General features: G+C 43.5%; 1 protein-coding gene across 2 annotated transcripts in view; it reads right to left on the reverse strand.

The window, feature by feature from the left end:
* Positions 1 to 21,482, reverse strand: part of LOC115480869 (snake venom vascular endothelial growth factor toxin apiscin-like) — a 140,440-nt gene that overhangs the window by 41,381 nt on the left and 77,577 nt on the right. For both annotated transcript variants that reach the window (XM_030219832.1, XM_030219830.1), the window contains exon 7: positions 13,647 to 13,778. In XM_030219832.1, the coding sequence (XP_030075692.1) occupies positions 13,647 to 13,778 (132 nt within the window). The remainder of the gene's footprint in view (positions 1 to 13,646; positions 13,779 to 21,482) is intronic.

The following is a 21,482-nucleotide window of genomic DNA, read 5'->3' on the forward strand; positions in this document are numbered from 1 at the left end:
GAGCAAACCTTCCAGAAGCTCTGGAAGAAGGGCCCTGATGCGCTCATCGAGAGCTTCCATCGGAAAGGCTGGGGGACCGGTGCAGGAGTCGGTGCCAGAATCTGAGGGGGCTCGAGAGCTGGTACTAGACTGCCGGATGACCGACGCATCGGCACCTCCTGAATGGAGGGTAAGCTGTCCTCCCGGCGCCGATGCTTCTCGGGTGCCGACTCCCTCGACTCCCCGGAGCTCTTGGGACCGTGTCTGAAGGAGATCAATGATGGTGCTTCTTCGCCTTTACTCGACGCCCGACATCGAGACTCCTCGGTACCGAAGAGAAGGACGTGGAATCCTCATGCCTCCTCGGGGCCGGGTCCAACTCGGGTCGGTCCCGGGGGGCCTGCATAGCAGTAGGCCTCGAGACAGGTGTAGATCCACTCGATGCCTCGCTGCTCCCAGCTCGTTGTGGTCTTTCAGCAGCCATTACTTGAACTCTCGATGTCGATGCCTCCCTCAACATTGACGTCGATGCTGCCGACCTCAGTACCGATGTTGAAGGACCGGACCGATTGGAAAAAAGCTTCTCGCGTTGAGCCTCTCGAACCACCTAGGTCCGCTTCTTTATCAAATTACACAAATTACAGGCAGCTGGTAGATGGTCGGGACCCAGGCACTGAAGACACCACGCGTGGGGGTCGGTCCCAGAGATGGTCCGGTTGCACTGAGTACAACGCTTGAAGCTGTTGGGTGTCCTCGATGACATGGAGGGAAGAACGGCACAGCAAAATTAAATGGCTCGATGGTGCCAAAAAAGGGGCACAGCAAAAAGAAAAAAGAGCCCGACTGAGCAGCCTAAGGCGGCTGCATCGAAAAATAAAGGAAACTTGAAGAGGGAGAAAAACTAAGAAAATAAGTGAAAAAGGGTTTTTTTTTAAAAATATTGGGTAGCAAGGTATGAAGGAAAAGAGAAAAGAGGGAGTAGAAAAAAGGGAAGGTACTCAAAAAACAACTTTCCCCGATCGCTGATAAGAAGAAACTGAGGTAGCACATTTGTGTCGCAGGCGGGAAGTCGCTCGCGCGTGCGTGGTGTGTTACTCCCGCGCGACGCTGCGTTCTAGAAGTCTCTTTGATTTTTTTGCTTTGCAAGTTTTCTGTCTTCTGGGCCGTCGCAGACGACAACCCATATGTGATAATATCAGTCTGATTGTCCTCGGAGAACCACATGTACCATGACAGCCGGTTCCTCTCCAGTACTATCTAAAATCCTGTCTAGGTGACGTGAAGTCCGCCACCTTCACACCAGGCAGGCAATTGACGAGGGGATGTCCACCTGTCACCTAGATATCAGCAAACATAATGATTGAACCACCAACTACAACAGCTGTCCTAACTCTTTCTGCCTGGTTAGAGGTTCCTGGAGACACATTCTTTCTGGGAGAGGATATTGTGCCCCCTGATGTGCAAGTCCTGGCTACAGGATTACTTTCTACTTCACCAGGGCAATGTACTCCTTTTAGGAGACCTCCCTCCTCCAAGGCAGCACAGGGGCTGGCAGACTTGGGGTGGGACTTCTCTACAATGTCCATGTAGGTCTCCTCTATGTACCTCTGTCTTCCTCATCTCCTCTAGCCTCAAAACTGCACACTCGTTCTCTGAGAGCTAGGAGCTCATGGGATCGGGGCACATTGATGCCAAGATAATCATTCATGTGACACTCAGTGCAAAAGACTGGATAGCACCCTTCTTGTTGCTGGACTGCTACCCTGCTCAGGACTTCTTCCTCTCTCAGCCACTTGGTAAAAGCCGTGTTTTAATCAATTTCCAAAAAATGGGTGGCAAGATGAAGAACATTCGATATCTCCAACATACCCCTTGGTTCTCCTTAACCAAAGGGCAAGCAATGTTCTACAGATCATAGTTTTGACAAGGAACATATTTCTTTAATCTAGCTGCTAAGTCGGTGCCCCTTACATAAGGCTCAAAAGGTTAGCACTAGTACTTTAAATTTAACTCTGGCTTCCACTGGGACCAGTGTCGAGCGATCAGCAGGAGGGTCGCTTGCTCTCTTCTAGGTTTACCGAAGATCATCTGTGCTGCATTCCTATCAATACAGCATTGCAGTAATCCACAAGGGATAAAACTAATGCCTGTGTCTGCATCTGCAGGGCCATCACAGTAACATAAAGCCACGGGACCCTTACCAACCTCAGTTTGCTATATGATTTGCCCATCACCCCCAAAACATGTTTTTCCTAATCAAATCAGCTACAAACTGTACTCAATAGAACTAATCACTAGGAGCACAGTTTGTCTCAACAAAGTTCAATAATACAGGTCCTTTAACTTCTTTCCCAGTTCTCACTGCAACATTGCATAAGTACGTAAGTATTGCCACACTGGGACAGACCAAAGGTCCATCAAGCCCAGCATCCTGTTTCCAACAGTGACCAATCCAGGTCACAAATACCTGACAAGATTCCAGAAAACTCAATACATTTTATGCTGCTTATCCCAGAAATAAACTGTGGATTTTCCCCAAGTCAATTTAATAATGGTCTATGGACCTTTCCTTTAAGAAGCTTTCCAGACCCTTTTTAAACCCTGCTAAGCTAACCGCCTTTACCACATTCTTTGGCAACAAATTCCACAGTTTAATTACACGTTGCGTGAAGAAAACCTTTCTCCAATTCGTATTAAATTTACTACTTTATAGCTTCATTGCATGCTCCCTAGTCCTAGTATTTTTGGAAAGAGTAAACAAATGATTCACATCTATCCGTTCCACTCCACTCATTATTTTATAGACCTCTATTATATCTCCCCTCAGCCGTCTCTTCTCCAAGCTGAGGAGCCCTGGACGCTTCAGCCTTTCTTCATAGGGAAATCGTCCCATCCCCTTTATCATTTTCGTCGCCCTTCTCTGTACCTTTTCTAATTCCACTATATCTTATTTTTTTTTTTATTTGCAAAAAGTTTTATTAGCAACACAAGATAACAAATTCAGAGAGACTTAGTCTCTTGTACTATGCAAAAGTTAAAACATCAACATATAAGCTCCAACCTGATCTGATTTTTTCTTTTATTTCCCCCCCTTCCCCCATCCCTTCACTTTTATCCCCCCCTCGTTCCAAACTGCCCCCCTCTTCCCTCCTCCCAGCCCTCCCATATCCCTCCCCACCATTCCCTCCCTCAGTGTTCCTCATGAAGCAGTATCTCCTGTCTCTTTTCCTCCCCCCCCACAAAACCCTTTCCAGTTGTAGCCATTCTTCTGCTTTTGGATTATAGTGTCCCCGGCGTCTATCAGTCAGCTTTTCTAAACCCATCAACATGTGCAGTTTTGACTTCCAGTCTTGACCCGTGGGCCCTTGCTTCTGCTTCCATTTCACTGCTATGATTAATTTTGCTGCTGCTAGGCATAATCGTTTGAGTCTACATTGCCATTTTTTCCCTTTCCTATTCTCGTATCCCAGTAAGCAACACTTGGGATCGCAAGAGAACTGAACCCCTGTTGCTAAGGTTATATGTTCTGAGACCAATTTCCAGAACTCCTGTATTCTCGGGCATTCCCACCATTTGTGATAGTATGTCCCCCTCCCTCCCTCGCAGCGCCAACATGTATCTAGAGCTCCTGGGTACATAGCTCTTATTCTGTCTGGGGTATAGTACCATCGGCTCATGACCTTATAGGCATTTTCTTTAACTAGTACACATACTGATGCTTTTTTAACCTCCAGACACATTTTCTTCCACTCTCCCCCACTGAACTCTGTGTTAAGATCTTGCTCCCATGCTTTCATATAAGACAACTTTACAAACTCAGTTCCTCTAATGTGCTCATACAATTTGGAGAGTCCTTTACTTCCCCAGATTATGCTCCCCCCTAAATTCTCAAATTTCTTATTTACCTTTATGCCAGCTGGCCTTCACCATATAGCTTTTGACTTGGAGATAAGCATACCGGTCAGTCTCAGGTAAATTGTATTCCTGCCTAAGTACTTCAAATGTTTTAAGTTGTCCCTCTGTTGTAAATTCCCGAAATCTGATCAGTCCCTTATCAAACCATGATTTAAATATCTTATTCTCTTGCCCTCCTGAAAACCCGGGTTCTTGTGTTAACCACGCATAGGTAGATTTATGTTGTAATCCCCTTAATTTCTGTTTGAGTCTCCCCCATAGTAAGAGCAAGTGAGAGAGAAATGGGTTTAATGTCAAATTCTTATAATCGTTCTCCAGGTAGGTTCCCCATAGTAATGCATCTAATCTACCTTTTTGAACAAAAATCTGTTCAAGTCTGGTCGGGGGAGAGAGATCGACTTTACTCCAGACCCCAATTTGCCTAAGTTGAGCTGCCCAGTAATACCATAAAATGTTTGGCATTCCTCTCCCCCCTGCTCTACCGTCCCCCACATTATTTTCCGGGACAATCGCGCCTGCTTACCTCCCCAAATAAATTCCCCCAGTTCTGTCTGTATTTTCTGCAGCTCCCCCTTAGGGAACGTTAATTGGCAATGTCTGGAAGAGAAACAACAATCGGGGTAGTATGTTCATTTTGACTGCCGCTATGTGGCCCCACCACGATAGCCACCCTGTTTTCCACTTGCTAAGGTCCCTCCGGATTGCTGCTATAAGTGGGACATAATTCAGCTGGTATAAAGTGTCAAGGTTTCTCGGTATCTGTATGCCCAGGTAGCGGAAACTGGAGTCTGTCCATCTAAAAACAGATCTCCTCCTCAGTTGTTCTGCTTCCTGATCCGTTACCGTTATGCCCATGAGCTCAGATTTATCAAAATTCACTCTAAATCCAGACATTTTCCCAAAAGAATTCAATTCCTGAATAAGCACCGGTAAGGTTGTCAGGGGTGATCCTATATAGAACAATAAATCATCAGCAAATAAGGCAATTTTATGCTCTCTCCCTCCCATTTTAACTCCTTTCACCTCTCCTAAGTCCCTAATTCGCTGTGCTAGGGGTTCGATGGATATGGCAAACAGTAACGGGGACAGGGGACACCCCTGTCTCGTTCCCCGCTGGATATTGAGTGTACTTGACCATCCCCCATTAACCTTAATCCTTGCCACTGGTTTTTCATACAACCCTTTCACCCAAGTTATAAAAGGCCGCCCCAATCCCATTTCCATCATGACTTCCCATAAGTACTCCCATTCCACTCTATCAAACGCCTTTTCAGCGTCTATGGTCAACAGCGTCATAGAGTCCCCCCTTCTTTGGGCTCCCCACATCAGGTTTATATTCCGCCTAATATTGTCTGCTACCTGTCTATTTTGGACAAAGACCGATTGGTCTTCATGAATGAGTGATGGCAAAATCCCACTTAGCCTATCCACCATAACTTTGGCTAGTATTTTCACATCTACATTCAGCAAGGATATTGGGCAATAAGAGCCACATAAGGTAGGATCTCTCCCCGGTTTTAATAGTACTGAAATCCCTGCTTCCTGCATGCTGGTTGGGAGTCCCCTATCGGCAAAACAGGCATTGCCCAACCTGACCAATAGCGGGCCCAACTCTTGGTGGAAGATTTTATAATATTTGGCTGTGTAACCATCCACTCCTGGTGATTTCCCCCCTTTCAATCCTTTGATGACTTCTACTACTTCCTTCAGCGTTATAGGGGCTTCCAACGTCTCCCTCTGTGAAGCAGAGACTCGTTTTAAGCCTAGATTCTGTAAATGAGCCCTAATCTCTTCTATAGGAGCTGTAGATTCCCTTTTATACAAGGTCCTGTAAAAACTCATAAATTGTTCCCTAATTTCCCCATCTTGATGGAATAACAAATCTTTTGGGCCTTTTATTTTGGTAATCGTACTTGCTATCCTTCTTTCTCGTAGCCCCCTAGCCAGTAGATTACCTGCCTTATTGCTGAACTCAAAAAATTTCTGTTGCATTAATTGTCTATGATACTCGATTGTTTTCATTTGGATCTCTTGTAATTTTGCCCTCCACTGTTTGAGCTCTATTAGTTGTTGTGACTTCCCTTCCCTTTGATGTAGTGCTTCTAATCTAGCCAATTGTCTCCGCACATCGAGCTCATGGGCTGCCCTCTTCTTTTTCTTATAGGCTCCTTTCCTAATAAGCACCCCCCTCACTACTGCCTTTAAAGCATCCCACATTGTCCCCTCGGTTACATCGCCTGTGTCGTTAAACAGGAGATATTCTTTGATAGTGTCCCGCACCTCCTCACAGTCTGCCTTCTCATCTAAAAGCGATTCATTAAGTCTCCATAGGTGCCCCCTCCTTTGTTTACCTAACCCGTCTAATTGGACCCACACAGCCGCATGGTCGGAAGCATGGATATTTTCAATCTCTGCCTCTCTCATGTCCTCCCACACTCCCCGACTACACCAGATTGCATCTATTCTTGCATATGTTCCCTGTACATGTGCATAGTGTGTATATTGCCTCTGACCTGGATGCTGCATTCTCCATATGTCTCTCAGGTCCAGCTCTCGCATCATTCTGAGAAATTGTCGCTCACCATATCTATCCCCTCTCCCCTGACTTGCTGAATGGTCAAGTGATCCCATCGGTTGATTGAAGTCGCCCCCCATCATCACCACTCCCTCTACAAAAGGTATTAAACTCTTTCTAATCGTATCAAAATATTTTTCCTGTCCAGTATTTGGGGCATACACATTTATAAGAGTAATGCTACGATTATTCATTTGTCCCTTGATTGCAAGACACCTCCCATCTTTATCCTGGTATACAGCCGTTTTATGAAACTGCAAGTGTTCTTTCACATATATCACCAACCCTCCAGTTTTATTCCCCCTGGAGTCGGCCAGTGCGGTCCCTTCGCCCAATCCTTTATTCATGATTAGAGACTCATCCTGTTTTCTAATATGGGTCTCTTGCAGCATAACAATATCACATTTCATTTTACGAATCTCCCGAAATATGATACTTCTTTTACCCGGGTTGTTTAATCCATTGACATTCCATGACCCAATTCGTAAACCCCCTGCCCCCCTCTTCCCTGGGTCCCCCCTCCCTCCCACTCTTCCCCCCCCCACTCCCCCCACCAACTGGCTGACTAATTTGCTTGCCAGTTTGATCCAGAAGGAAGCTTGCCACCCTCAGAGCAACAACATCCCATCTCACAACTAAAAGAACAGAACTCTCCCCCATTATCAACTTGAACAACAACATTTACTCCCTTATGCTTGATTTCCCTTTGAGTCCATCCTCTTTTGCACACCAACATTCTACCCGCTAAGTGCAAAAAATACTCAATTTAAGTCCATACTCAGTTCTTCACTGCTTCAAGTACCAAATTGCCCCATTACATCCTCTAGGTGTATAGTGATTTCATTTAGTTTCTCCGACTCGTCAGCTTTGAATACCATTTCTGGCATCGGTATCTCTCCCAATCTTCCTCGGTGAAGACCGAAGCAAAGAATTAATTTAATCTCTCCTCTATGGCTTTGTCTTCCCTGATCGCCCCTTTTACCCCTTGGTCATCTAGCGGTCCAACCGATTGTTTTACCGGCTTTTTGCTTTTAATATACCTAAAAATTTTTTACTATGTTTTTGCCTCCAACGCAATCTTTTTTCAAAGACCCTCTTTGTTTTCCTTATCAGCACTTTGCATTTGTCTTGACGTTCTTTATGCTGTTTCTTATTAATTTAAGTCTGTTCCTTCTTCCATTTTCTGAAGGATTTTCTTTTTGCTCTAATAGCTTCCTTCACCTCATTTTTTAACCATGCTGGCTGTCGTTTGGTCTTCCTCCTTCCTTTTTCAATACACGGAATATATTTGATCTGGCTTCCAGGATGGTATTTTTGAACAGCATCCATGGCTGATGTAAATTTTTGACCCTTACAGACGCGCCTCTATGTTTTCAACGTTCTTCTCATTTTATCATAGTCTCCTTTTTGGAAGTTAAACGCTAACGTATTGGATTTCCTGTGTATTCTTACTCCAAAGCTAATATCAAATCTGATCATATTATGATCACTGTTATCAAGTGGCCCCATCACCTCCCGCACCAGTTCATGCGACCCTCTAAGGACTAGGTCTAGAATTTTTCTTCTCTTGTCTGCTCCTGTACCAGCTGCTCCATAAAGCAATCCTTGATTTCGTCCAGGAATTTTAGCTCCCTAGCACGTCCTGATGTTACATTTACCCAGTCAATATCGGGGTAATTGAAACCACCCATTATTATCGTGTTCCCCAGTTTGTTAGCCTCCCTAATTTCCAATAACATTTCTACATCTGTCTGTTCATCCTGGCCAGGTGGAATGGTAGTACACTCCTATCACTATCCTTTCCCCTTTGCAAATGGAATTTCAATCCACAGGGATTCCAAGATGTGTTTTGTTTCCTGTAGAATTATCAATCTATTTGATTCAAGGCCCTCCTTAACATACAATGCTACCCCTCCACCAATTCGATCCACCCTATCACTACGATATAATTTGTACCCTGGTATGACAGTGTCCCACTGGTTATCCTCCTTCCACCAGGTCTCAGAGATTTCTATTATATCTAATTTTTCATTTAGTGCAATATATTCAAACTCTCCCATCTTATTTCTTAGACTTCTGGCATTCACATATAGACATTTCAAAGTATGTTTGTTGTTCCTATTTACATCATGCTCAGTACTTGACAGTATTAAATTACAATCTTTTATCTGATTTTTATTTAAGGACGCCTGATCTACTACAGTCTCTATTGCAACCTCACTATTGGGATACAAAAGAGACCGTAGTAGATCAGGTGTCCTTAAATAAAAATAAAAATCAGACAAAAGATTGTAATTTAATATTGTCAAGTACTGAGCGAGGGTGCTTATGGGGTTGGGTGAATGATCTCTCTCAGCCCCCCCCCCCCCCACTCCCTCTCTCCAGGTTTCCTCCCCCTCCTCCCCCTTTCTTTCTTACCTTTTTTTTTCTTTCTCTCTTTATGCGATAATGTGGTTATATGTGCTGCGGGAGGGGTATTTCATCACCTATAGAGATTACGTGTGTGTGGAGGGGCTGTTGTGGATGATCTCACTGGGATAGATCTTATTCTGTATGAGGGCTTGATAAAAAGCTTACTAGTCATCTTGTTATACTGTTATTGGTAGTTGTCCAAGTTAGCAGTTAGTTTGTAATTTTGCTATTGACCTCTTGGGTGCGCTACTATACATGAGTGTAAACTGATGGAGCTTGCTACCCTTAATATACTTCTCTGCACTATATATTTCTTTGCAGAGAAGATCGAGGTCATAGCAGAGAAGTCTGGGTGGATAGGAATATGGGTCATGAGGAGGGTGATCAATATGTGACAATTGTCAGAAGATGCTTGAGTTAGAGGGGGGATAGGATGGGGGGGGGGGTCAGGGATGGGTAGAAGGGGAAGAGGAGAGAGTTAATTTGAAAGGTGGACAGGATAGGGGGAAGGATAATGTAGGAGGAGAATTGATACATGTGATACACCTTCTCTTTGTGGAATTTGGGGACTAGCTGATTTTGGTGGGGAATGGATGGTATAACTGGGGATGTTGAAGGCTGGGACAACATGCCCGGGATTCATGGAGAAATGAACAGCTCTATCTGGCATATATAGGTGACATTACATGATGGGATGGAGGGTTTATTCTTGGAATGTGGGGGGTATCACTTTCCCTATTAAGAGAAAGAAGATCTTACATAGCTTACATCGCAAAGGAGCTACTATAGCCATGTTACAAGAGACATATCTTCCCACTTCCGAATACCGAGAGTTACATACCTGGTGGGTTGGAGACTCCTCCACGGGGGAAGAAGGCCAGGGTTCTTATACTAGTTCATAAAATATTACATGTTGAGAAAAAATTGGTGGAGGCAGAGCCGGAGGGTCGATATGTTATTGCACAGTTGGTGATTGATGGATCTCCATATGTGCTGTGTAATATTTATGCTCACAATGTGCATGATAAGAAATTTTTTCATAAAATTATTCGTATACTTTAACCTTTTCTGGGAACCCTAATTTATGATTGGAGGGGACTTTAATATCATAGCTGACCCTATGCTGGATAAATCCCGACCTATGGGGAGGACTAGGTGTGATAGCACTAGGGGGATTCCACTTCTTTGTGCTACACTGCGAATAGTGGATGTTTGGCAGGTTCTTCACCCGGGTGAGAGGGATTACACTCATCTATCCAGAGCACATCAGACTCAGTCCCAGATATATATTTGCCCTCCCCTCCTCCATCGTCCAGCGATTCTCCTCTCTACCCTTCCCTTCCCTCCCCTCTCATCCATATCCAACAATTCTCCTCTCTCCCCTGCACTCCCCTTCCATCCATGCCCAGCGAATCTCTCTTCCCTGACCTCCCCTCCCATCCATGTCCAGTATGTCTCCTCTCCTTCCCCTGCCCTCCCCTCCCATCCATGTCCAGCGATTCTTCTCTGCCCCTGTCCTCCCCTGCCATCCATGTCCAGTGATTCTTCTCTGCCCCCTGTCCTCCCCTGCCATCCATGTCCAGCGATTCTCCTCTCTCTCTCCCCTGTCCTCCCCTCCCATCCATGTCCAGTGATTCTTCTCTCTCTCCTGCCCTCCCTTCCCATCCATGCCCAGCGATTCTGCTCTCTCCCCTGCCCTCCCCTCTCCCATGTCCAGCGATTCTTCTTCCCCCAGCCCATCCTCCTTCTCCACTGCCTGCCAGCGAAGCGAAAGGCTGCCAGCGTCGGACTCAGCAGCGCGAACGGTGCAGGCAGCGATTGAGAGAGGCTGGCAGCGTCGGAGCTTCCCTCTGCGAGTCCCGCCTATGCGGAAACAGGAGGTTGAAACAACGTAGACGGGACTCGCAGAGGGAAGCTCTGATGCTGCCAGCCTCTCTCAATCGCTGCCTGCACTGTTCGCGCTGCCGAGTCCGACGTGGTAGTAAGTGGGGGAGTGAGAGGAAGGGTGCAGGACTCGCCGGGAGGAAAAAAGGTGCCGGTACGCTGTACCAGTGCGTTCTGGCACAAAAAAAGCATTGGATCTTATTCCCTTGCTGGTTATACATGTTATAACAATTACCTATAACAGGATTATAGAATTATTCGATGGGCTCTTACTCACTTCTGCTGGGGGGGAACCTAAACTTCAGCTAGAATGTTTGTATGGTAATTGGATGCAGGGGGGAGGGGGGATTAGGACTACCAAATATGCGGCTCTACAACTTGGCAAGCTTATTACGACACTTAGCAGATTGGATTGTAGGTACTGAACATTTTACCTGTTGGTCCTTGGAGAGAGACATATTTCTGCCGTTACATCTTTATTATCTCTTACATGCCCCTCAGCAGAGTTTGCCTCCACGAGTGAAAACACATATCCTATTGTACTCCATGTGGTATGCTTGGAAATTATTACTGAGGTATTTGCACCAGGATCAGAAGTGCACAGGTTTTTTATACTCGTGGGTAACTTAGATTTTGGACCGGGCCAGGTTAGAGGGATATTTCATAAATGAACGCTACAAGGGATATTTTACATGGCACATTGAAATCTTTTGACATACTACTACAAATCCTAAGACCTCATCCACTAAACTATTTTGCATATTGTTTTTATCTAGGGATGGATAGACCCATGAAGACCCCCTCTAATAGGTTGGCAAACCAGCCATCTACCAGAGAGGTTCCCTTGAAGGCTGTCTAAGATATGTTTGCACTTATCTGACTCGCTTCTAATGTCCATGGACATATGTGTATTCATTTTAACCATTTTATCTCTAGATATTTCATAGAAAGGAGTGAGAGGAGAGGTTATAAGGATAATTACCTTTATTATAGCTTACCACAATAATACAACAGGATCAGGAATACAAGCAGATGGGTGGACAGTTGGACAGCACTTCATGTAGCAAGTCAAAAGGTCTTCTGACACGCCCTAAATCCTCCTGCCTTATATACCCTTTTAACTCCATTCTACGTAAAGGAGCCCATAAGCTACAGTGTTAAACTTGTTTATCCCAAACTAGCTGACCACAATCTTGCTTAATTGGAAAGTTGACACCCCCTTTTTCTCAATCATTTCCTTACACCTGGCATGACGCACTTGTTTCTCAACTTGATTTTCTAACTTAGATTAGAGAAAATTCCATTTTGTAACTGATATTAAAGTTTCCATTTTGTTCATATTTTAAATCTTCCATTTTGTTTTCATATTCCTTGACCTAACTTTTCCAGTTCAGGCCATTCTGGTCTTAGTCTAGGCCTAAAAACAAGCCATGCTTTTCCAGCAAGCTTCTAGTTATGTCAACCATCGGATTTCTGACTTGGCCTATATCCCTAGTAGCCTGAGCTCTATGGCTCTGCCCTCCACCATTCCAGTGGGAGGCCTCTGGCTGTATTATATCTTATCAATATCTTCAGGTCTCCCATTATATTAAACCTTTATTGCTGACATGTTCCTGGTTGCGTTTCTGTTGCTGGAGAAGTTTTCTAGATCGGTGAATCATTATCGGGCTACTGTTACTAATCTTTATAAGGCTTTAACCCTAGTTACCCCTGGTAAAGATTTTACTGCATTGGTACATCGTTGCCATAAGGATACTGGATTATTTATTAGAGAGGGGGAGGTTCAGCGACTGCTACAGATGATCCCACAGTACATATATAGTGCAACTCCGGATGTCAATTCCGGATTCTTACTAGATCATATTTTTCCCCTTGACAAGTGTACCACGCTGGACATGTAGATGCTATGACTGTGTTAAATGTGGGTGCCCTAAAGCTAATCTGTCCCATACCTTTTGGTACTGTCCCATTATTCAACAATTATTTGATTATTTGATTAAAAATTGGGAGCAATTGCTGCATAAACTTATTATAGCGTCACCTACAGGTCTCATATTGGGTCAAGTGGGACAATGTGGACCACTTTTGCTGAAAGAATGTATATTTAGTTATAAAGCAGGGGTGGTGGGTAAAAATGTATTCTTCAATGCTGGACTCAAGAGTACTGCTCCCAGTTTCTGGTCCTGGAGGAATGCATGCCATAACTTGGTACTTATGGAAGCAAGTGATGTGCGTATGACCCTGAAACGCAGGAAAAAAAAATTGGTCTGTTTGGGAACCCTATATATTAGCTCTGTCTCCCAGAGTTTGTAGCCTCCTAATGAACCAGCTCTCTTTGTAATTTGGAGAAGGTTCACGTTTGGGGATGGGTATAGGATCGGGAGGGGTGTAGGTAAAGGAGGGGGTTGGGGGCTTATGATGGACTACTTTGATTAATCAGAGGCATCGCACTTTAGTGGGGCTATACGAACCCAAGCTCTCCACATATTCTATACTTTTGTAACATGCTACTGGAGGATTTCTTCAGTGTGCTGATATTATTTTAATATATGTTCTATACCCCTTGTCCTCTACTTCTAGGTGGGGGGGGGGGGGGGGGGGGGGGAAGAGAAAAAATGATCTTGGCTATGTCTTACTTGAGTATTAGATCTGGTATAAGAGTGTATGTTAGACTTTAGGGTCCAGGGCAGAGATAAAAAGTTAAATTCAAACATTTTGATGGCTGATTTATTGCCTCAGCTGTTTTTCTGTTGAACTGTTAACATGTTCTTATGGTAATTGTATTATTTACATCTTGTCATCAATAAAAATGTTTTCAACTAAAATGAATAACTGGCTCCCCAGACCCCATCCATGCATGCAACTTCTAGCCCCTTCTCACCTGTGTTTTATTTGCTTGCACCCACTAGCCCGATGCTGTGACAATTGCCACCCAACAGCAGAAGGGATTGGAGAAAGGTCAGGGACATCCTCTGCTTTCTCTGTAGAATCTTTCAGGTGCAGTGACTTTGGTCTAAAAACAGAAAGGAGAGAGACTACGATGAGTCAGGGAGATCTTCCAAGTACTTGTGTTAGTTATAGCTTTAAGATTCTACTTCCTCAACTCCATTTTCTGGAATGCAGTCCTGTACTAAGAGAGAATATTACCCTGGCCCTTCAAGGCTCTTCTACCCTGCCGAAATGGCTTCTCTACCTTCCTTCTTTACCCATTCTGAAATTAGTTAAGCGATTCAGGACAATTCTTGATTTTTGCTTTGCTGGATCTGTGTTTTTTTTTTCCTCTCTGTTTTTTTTGGTCCATCTTCATTAGTCACCATGAGTTTCAGTTTCCCAAGTGCAGCGCACCGTCATCCTGGGTTCCGTAATTAGTATCTGTATTTCTAATATATTTAGACACAGCTGTACATTTATTTTCAGATTTTAATTGGGTTATTTTTTACCCCCCTTTTTTAACTGAAATATACTATTAGTCCATGTAATTTTTTCATATATGCGGTTCTGGTTTCAATTTCTTCCTTTACGTTTTTATTTTTCCATGGACAGGATCTTCCAGCCACACCTCTGAATATACGCCACGATGACGTGCGTGACCCGGCTATCCAACAGGAATGCTTAAAAAGTAAAAGTAACAAAGTTAGTGCATTCCCGCTGAAATGTACGGTATAAATACCAAATTTATTTATTTATTTACAACATTTGTATCCCACATTTTCCCACCTATTTGCAGGCTCAATGTGGCTTACATATTTCCGTAATAGTGATTACCAGTTCCGGAAAAAAAGAAATACACAGTTAAGGTAGAGGAGACAGAATGGAGTAAGTATTCAGGAAGGAAAGTTCATCTTATAATAAAATCGGGATAACTTAGTTTGAAACAATCATGAATATTAAACTTCATAATAATATGAGCGATAGGAAATAAAGAATTAGATATTGTGAAAGTCCAGTGTACAACTTGTTAATTGACAATTAGGGTGCGTTATTATGGTAAGCTTTCTTGAATAAATTGGTCTTCAATAAAACTTCATCACTACGGCCTGTGACAGCATCGGCTGCTGCAGCTCTTCAAGAGGATAATGTTATCCCTGCTCTCCCCCTTGCCTTAGTGCCCGGGGACCAGGTGACTTCTATTCCTGCTCTCCCCCTTGCCTCAGTGCCCGGGGATCAGGTTAAGGACTCAGCTAATGGACAGCAAGCATCTCAGGATGCCTTACCAGACTTCAATGGCAGCTCCAGAGCTCGACGTCGGCATCGACGATCATCGAGGTTGACGGATGATCGAGGTCGATATCGGGACCTTTGATCTCAAACAGTGTCTTCAGCCTCGACTTTGGGTAGTGAAGTCGACGTCGATGTCAGGCAGGTTAGTTCACGGCATGGCCGTTCGCATCGGCATGGCTGTTCTTATACACATGGCAGTTCTTCTCGACATCGCCGTCCATTGTTTCACTGTCAGAGGTCAAGGTCTTCATCCACTTCGTCCTCCGATGCTCCTTCAAGGAAGCGTAGTAGAATGGATTCTCAGTCACAACATAGCTCTTCAAAATGTCGAGAATCTACATATTCAATTTCTCATGCCTCCTCTAGGGCGTGCTCTTCTTCCTCTTCCATTACACAGTTAAAAATAATGGATTTGCTCACGAAGCTGTTAGAAAATCAGCAGAAACTACAAGAATCTTCAGGTCAATCTAACCAACTTAATTCACATCAACTTGTGACATCAAATGCAGCACCTCTTCCTCATACACCTCAAAGGCAGCAGTTATGGACTGTATCTCCTTCAAATTCTCTACAGGAGGTTTTATCAGTCAAGTCACAATTGAATTCACCAGCACCTTCGTTGGCTTCTTCACTTCATAATACTCCCCTGGGTCAGCCAGGGCATGAAATGCCTTCCCATTCATCTATGCCATCTACTCATCAGGAAGAGACTTTACCTGTGCAGGATGAGTCTTATAATAAATGTTTACAAAAATTGGTGACTGCTTTGAATATACCTCTGACTCCTCAAGGTGATATTTCTGAGGATAAAAGGTCAGTCACTAAATACTTGAATTTAGTTAAGCAGTCGATAACCCTACCTATACCTCAGGTGCTTCAAGATCACCAAAAATTGGTATGGAACACGCCTTATTCAATTAGACCTACTCAAAGGTTGTTAGAAAATAAATATAAGGTTCAAGAACTTTTGGGTTACAGTAAGACTCAACTTCCTCATGCATCCTTAGTAGTGAAATCTGCCATGCGGCGAAACAAGCTACAAAAAGATATTACTAATCATCCACCTCCTAAGGATTTAAAATTTATGGACATTTTAGCAAGAAAGAGTTTTCAGTCTTCCATGCTTTCGGCTCATATTGCAATTCATATGTTTCATCAAGTAGAATACTTATATACCATAATGGAAGACTTGTCTAAATTAAAATCATTGCTTCCTCAGCAAAACATGCCGCTTTTTCAGCAAATTATGACTAGTTTAGAAGACAGCTCTAAGCAAATGATCCGTACCACACATGATCAATTTGACACTTCGGTCAGAAATGCAGCTACTTCTATTGCATCAAGACGCTTATCATGGTTAAGAGCTTCTGCATTAGGGGAAGATGTTCATGAAAAGGTAGCTGATGCTCCTTATTCTGGTGATTCTTTATTTGGAGATAGGGTAAAACAGTTGATTGAAGGTCTTAAGGAGGATTGTACAACACTTGATACTTTAGAGCAGGATAAGCACCAACCTTCTAAATCAAATTATAAAAGATTACCTTATTTTAACCCTAAAAGCAGATTTCAACAATGACAATCTTTTGCTCATCAGCGTCCAGCTTATCAATTTAAATCTCAGTATCAACGTTACAATTTTCACACTAGACCAGCTAGAGAAAGGCGTTCTCAGAAGCCTGTCCAGACACATCAGCAGCAAAAACTTACTCCTTCTTTTTGACCGTTCCCAGTGTCAGAGTCCGGTGGGGGGCAGAATTCAACACTTTTTCACTGCTTAGAGATCAATAACAACGGACAAGTGGATTTTGGATATTGTTCAAAATGGTTATTCCCTGGTATTCTCACAACCCCCACCTCTTCGATCACATACACATCTCCATGTCCCAAGTTCCCAGTTTCCACAGTTACATCAGGAAATTTGCAGGCTTCTTCATTTCAATGCTATAGAGAATGTACCTGCTCACAACATAAACAAAGGAATTTATTCCCGATTTTTTCTTATCCCAAAGAAGAATGGGGGTCTAAGAGCAATATTGGATCTAAGACAACTCAACAAGTTTCTTCCAAAACAAAGATTTCGAATGACATCTTTATTGGTAATACTTCCGTTATTACGACAAGGGGTATGGTTTTCAGCCATAGATCTACAGGATGCTTACCTACACATTCCTGTTCATCCCTCTTCACGATGATTTCTTCGGTTTGTCTGTCAAGGACAACATTACCAGTACAAAGTTCTACCTTTTGGCTTAACATCAGCTCCCGGGTGTTTTCAAAGTGTGTCATAGCTCCAATTGCTCAGTTACATCGACAGGGAATCGTCCTATTTCCATATCTTGATGATTGGTTGATTGTAGCTCAGTCTCCACAAAAGAATCTTCAAGATTTACAGACTACCATTATACTTCTCGAAAGGTTAGGTTTGGTGATCAATTACAAAAAATCACATTTGATCCCAACACAGAGATTGATTTTCATCGGAGCGGATCTGGTTTCTTGCAAATCTCTAGCGAAGTTACCACTCCCTCGAGCTCATTTGCTCATACAATTAGTTCACTACCTTCAATCAGTGAAGGTCACGACTGCTCGAGCTCTTCTAATTCTTCTGGGACACATGGCTTCGACAGTTGCTGTTCTTCCGCTAGCGCGACTACACATGTGGCCCCTACAGTGGTATTTAAAGAAAAGGTGGATTCAGTATCGACACCCTCTTGCTTCAAAGATTCTTCTATCCAACCGTATCAAACTACAGCTATTGTGGTGGACACAGCAACAAAATCTTTTGGTGGGAGCTCCTTTCCAGTCACCTCTACCAACCAAGATTCTTACCACAGACGCATCCAAGGTTGGTTGGGGGGGCACATATCGGCCACTTATCAACACAAGGTCACTGGACACCTCAAGAGAGATTATACTCCATAAACCACCTGGAATTGAGAGCAGTCAGATTGACAGAGGGCCGCTTGATAACAGTGATCATAATATGATCGGTTTTGATATTGGCATTGAAGGAAGTGAAACTAGGAAATCAAGTACGCTAGCGTTTAACTATAGAAAAGGTGATTACGACAAAATGAGAAAAATGGTGAAAAAAAGACTGAAAGGAGCAGCTCGCAGAGTAAAAAACTTGCATCAGGCGTGGATGCTGTTTAAAAACACCATCCTGGAGGTTCAGGACAAATATATTCCACGTATTAGAAAAAAGGGAAAAAAGACTAAACGTCAGCCGGCGTGGCTAAACAGTAAGATAAAGGAAATCATTAGAGCCAAAAACCAATCCTTCAGAAAGTGGAGAAGAGAACCAACTGAAAGTAACAGGATAGATCATAAGGAATGCCAAGCCAAATGCAAAGCGGAGATAAGGAGGGCAAAAAAGGACTTTGAGAAGAAATTAGCGTTGGAAGCAAAATACATAGTAAAAACTTTTTAGATACATTAAAAGCAGGAAACCGGCCAAAGAGTCGGTTGGGCCGCTGGACGAAAATGGTGTTAAAGGGGCGATCAAGGAGGACAAAGCCGTAGCGGAGAAATTAAATGAATTCTTTGCTTCGGTCTTCACCGAGGAGGATTTGGGGGGGACACCGGTGCCGGAAAGAATATTTGAAGCGGGGGAGTCGGAGAAACTAAACAAATTCTCTGTAACCTTGGAGGATGTAATGGGTCAGTTCAGCAAGCTGAAGAGTAGTAAATCACCGGGACCTGATGGTATTCATCCCAGAGTATTAATAGAACTAAAAAATGAACTTGCGGAGCTACTGTTAGAAATATGCAATCTGTCCCTAAAATCGAGTGTAATACCGGAAGACTGGAGGGTAGCCAATGTTACTCCGATTTTTAAGAAAGGTTCCAGAGGAGATCCGGGAAATTATAGACCGGTGAGTCTGACGTCGGTGCCGGGCAAGATGGTGGAGGCTATTATTAAGAATAAAATTGCAGAGCATATACAAAAACATGGACTGATGAGACAAAGTCAGCACGGATTTAGTGAAGGGAAGTCTTGCCTCACCAATCTAATGCATTTTTTTTGAGGGGGTAAGCAAACATGTGGACAATGGGGAGCCGGTTGATATTGTATATCTGGATTTTCAGAAGGCGTTTGACAAAGTGCCGCACGAAAGACTCCTGAAGAAATTGCAGAGTCATGGAATCGGAGGTAGGGTATTATTATGGATTAAGAACTGGTTGAAAGATAGGAAGCAGAGAGTAGGATTGCGTGGCCAGTATTCTCAGTGGAGGAGGGTAGTTAGTGGGGTCCCGCAGGGGTCTGTGCTGGGTCCGTTGCTTTTTAATGTATTATAAATGACCTAGAGATGGGAATAACTAGTGAGGTAATTAAATTCGCCGATGACACAAAATTATTCAGGGTCGTCAAGTCGCAGGAGGAATGTGAACGATTACAGGAGGACCTTGCGAGACTGGGAGAATGGGCGTGCAAGTGGCAGATGAAGTTCAATGTTGACAAGTGCAAAGTGATGCATGTGGGTAAGAGGAACCCGAATTATAGCTACGTCTTGCAAGGTTCCGCGTTAGGAGTTACGGATCAAGAAAGGGATCTGGGTGTCGTCGTCGATGATACGCTGAAACCTTCTGCTCAGTGTGCTGCTGCGGCTAGGAAAGCGAATAGAATGTTGGGTGTTATTAAGAAGGGTATGGAGTCCAGGTGTGCGGATGTTATAATGCCGTTGTATCGCTCCATGGTGCGACCGCACCTGGAGTATTGTGTTCAGTACTGGTCTCCGTATCTCAAAAAAGATATAGTAGAATTGGAAAAGGTACAGCGAAGGGCGACGAAAATGATAGTGGGGATGGGACGACTTTCCTATGAAGAGAGGCTGAGAAGGCTAGGGCTTTTCAGCTTGGAGAAGAGACGGCTGAGGGGAGATATGATAGAAGTGTATAAAATAATGAGTGGAATGGATCGGGTGGATGTGAAGCGACTGTTCACGCTATCCAAAAATACTAGGACTAGAGGGCATGAGTTGAAGCTACAGTGTGGTAAATTTAAAACGAATCGGAGAAAATTTTTCTTCACCCAACGTGTAATTAGACTCTGGAATTCATTGCCGGAGAACGTGGTACGGGCGGTTAGCTTGACGGAGTTTAAAAAGGGGTTAGATAGATTCCTAAAGGACAAGTCCATAGACCGCTATTAAATGGACTGGAAAAATTCCTCATTTTTAGGTATAACTTGTCTGGAATGTTTTTACGTTTGGGGAGCGTGCCAGGTGCCCTTGACCTGGATTGGCCACTGTCGGTGACAGGATGCTGGGCTAGATGGACCTTTGGTCTTTCCCAGTATGGCACTACTTATGTACTTATGTACTTATGTTCAAACTTTTCAACATCTACTTCGATCCCAATTGATACAAGTTCGTATAGACAATCAGGTAGCAATGTTTTATATAAACAAGCAAGGGGGTATGGGCTCTCTTCGTCTGTGTCAAGAAGCTGTCAGACTTTGGACCCTAGTTCTTTCACTCCATTCTGTGATTCAAGCAATTTATCTACCAGGTCGGGAGAATCACATCGCAGATGTGTTAAGCAGGAAACTTCAACCGCACGAGTGGTCTCTGAAGACCACAATTATTCACGACCTTTTTCAGCTTTGGAGCTGGCCTCAAGTAGATCTTTTTGCGTCCCCACAGAACAACAAGTGTCACAAATATTGTTCAAGGTGGCCTTCAAGGAGCAGGATAGCCGCAGACGCATTTGCTCTCCGTTGGACAAATTTTCTGTTTTACGCTTTTCCTCCAATCCCTCTCATTCCAAGAGTGTTACAGAAGATCATCCAGGACAGATCGTCGATAATTCTAATAACACCATATTGGCCGAGGCAAACGTGGTTTCCTGTGCTAACGCAGTTAGCTGTCTTCCAACCACAGTTTCTTCCTGCAATTCCAGACCTCATTTCGAAGAACAACGGTCAGCTTCTACATCCAAATCTCACCAAACTCCATCTTACCGCTTGGTATCTTCAGGTAAATCACTAGGTTCTTCGGTTTTTTCTCAACCAATTATTGATGTATTATTGGCTTCCAGAAAGCAGTCGACTAGACTGGTTTATGCGTCTAAACGGAAAAGATTCTGTTATTGGTTTACAGCACATCAGGTTAACCCAATTTCTTGCCCAATTTCTCCATTATTGGAATATTTCCTCTTTTTAGCCAATTCAGGATTGGCTGCTTCTTCAGTTAAGGTACATATTGCAGCTATCTCTGTTTTTCATGATTCGATTGATGATTACACAGTAATGGCACATCCTATCACAAAGAGATTTTTGAAAGGTTTACTCAATCTTAAACCTCCGGCTCAGTTACCCCCAGTAGCATGGGATTTGAATTTGGTTTTAGGAAAACTCATGGAACCTCCATTTGAACCTCTTCAATTGGCTAAACTCCAATTTCTTACTTGGAAAACGTTTCTTATCGCTATTACTTCAGCTCGAAGAATTGGAGAATTACATGCACTCGTATATTACACCCTTTATACTCAAGTT

Source organism: Microcaecilia unicolor, chromosome 11 (assembly GCF_901765095.1).
Source record: "Microcaecilia unicolor chromosome 11, aMicUni1.1, whole genome shotgun sequence".
Classification (NCBI taxonomy): Eukaryota; Metazoa; Chordata; class Amphibia; order Gymnophiona; family Siphonopidae; genus Microcaecilia; species Microcaecilia unicolor.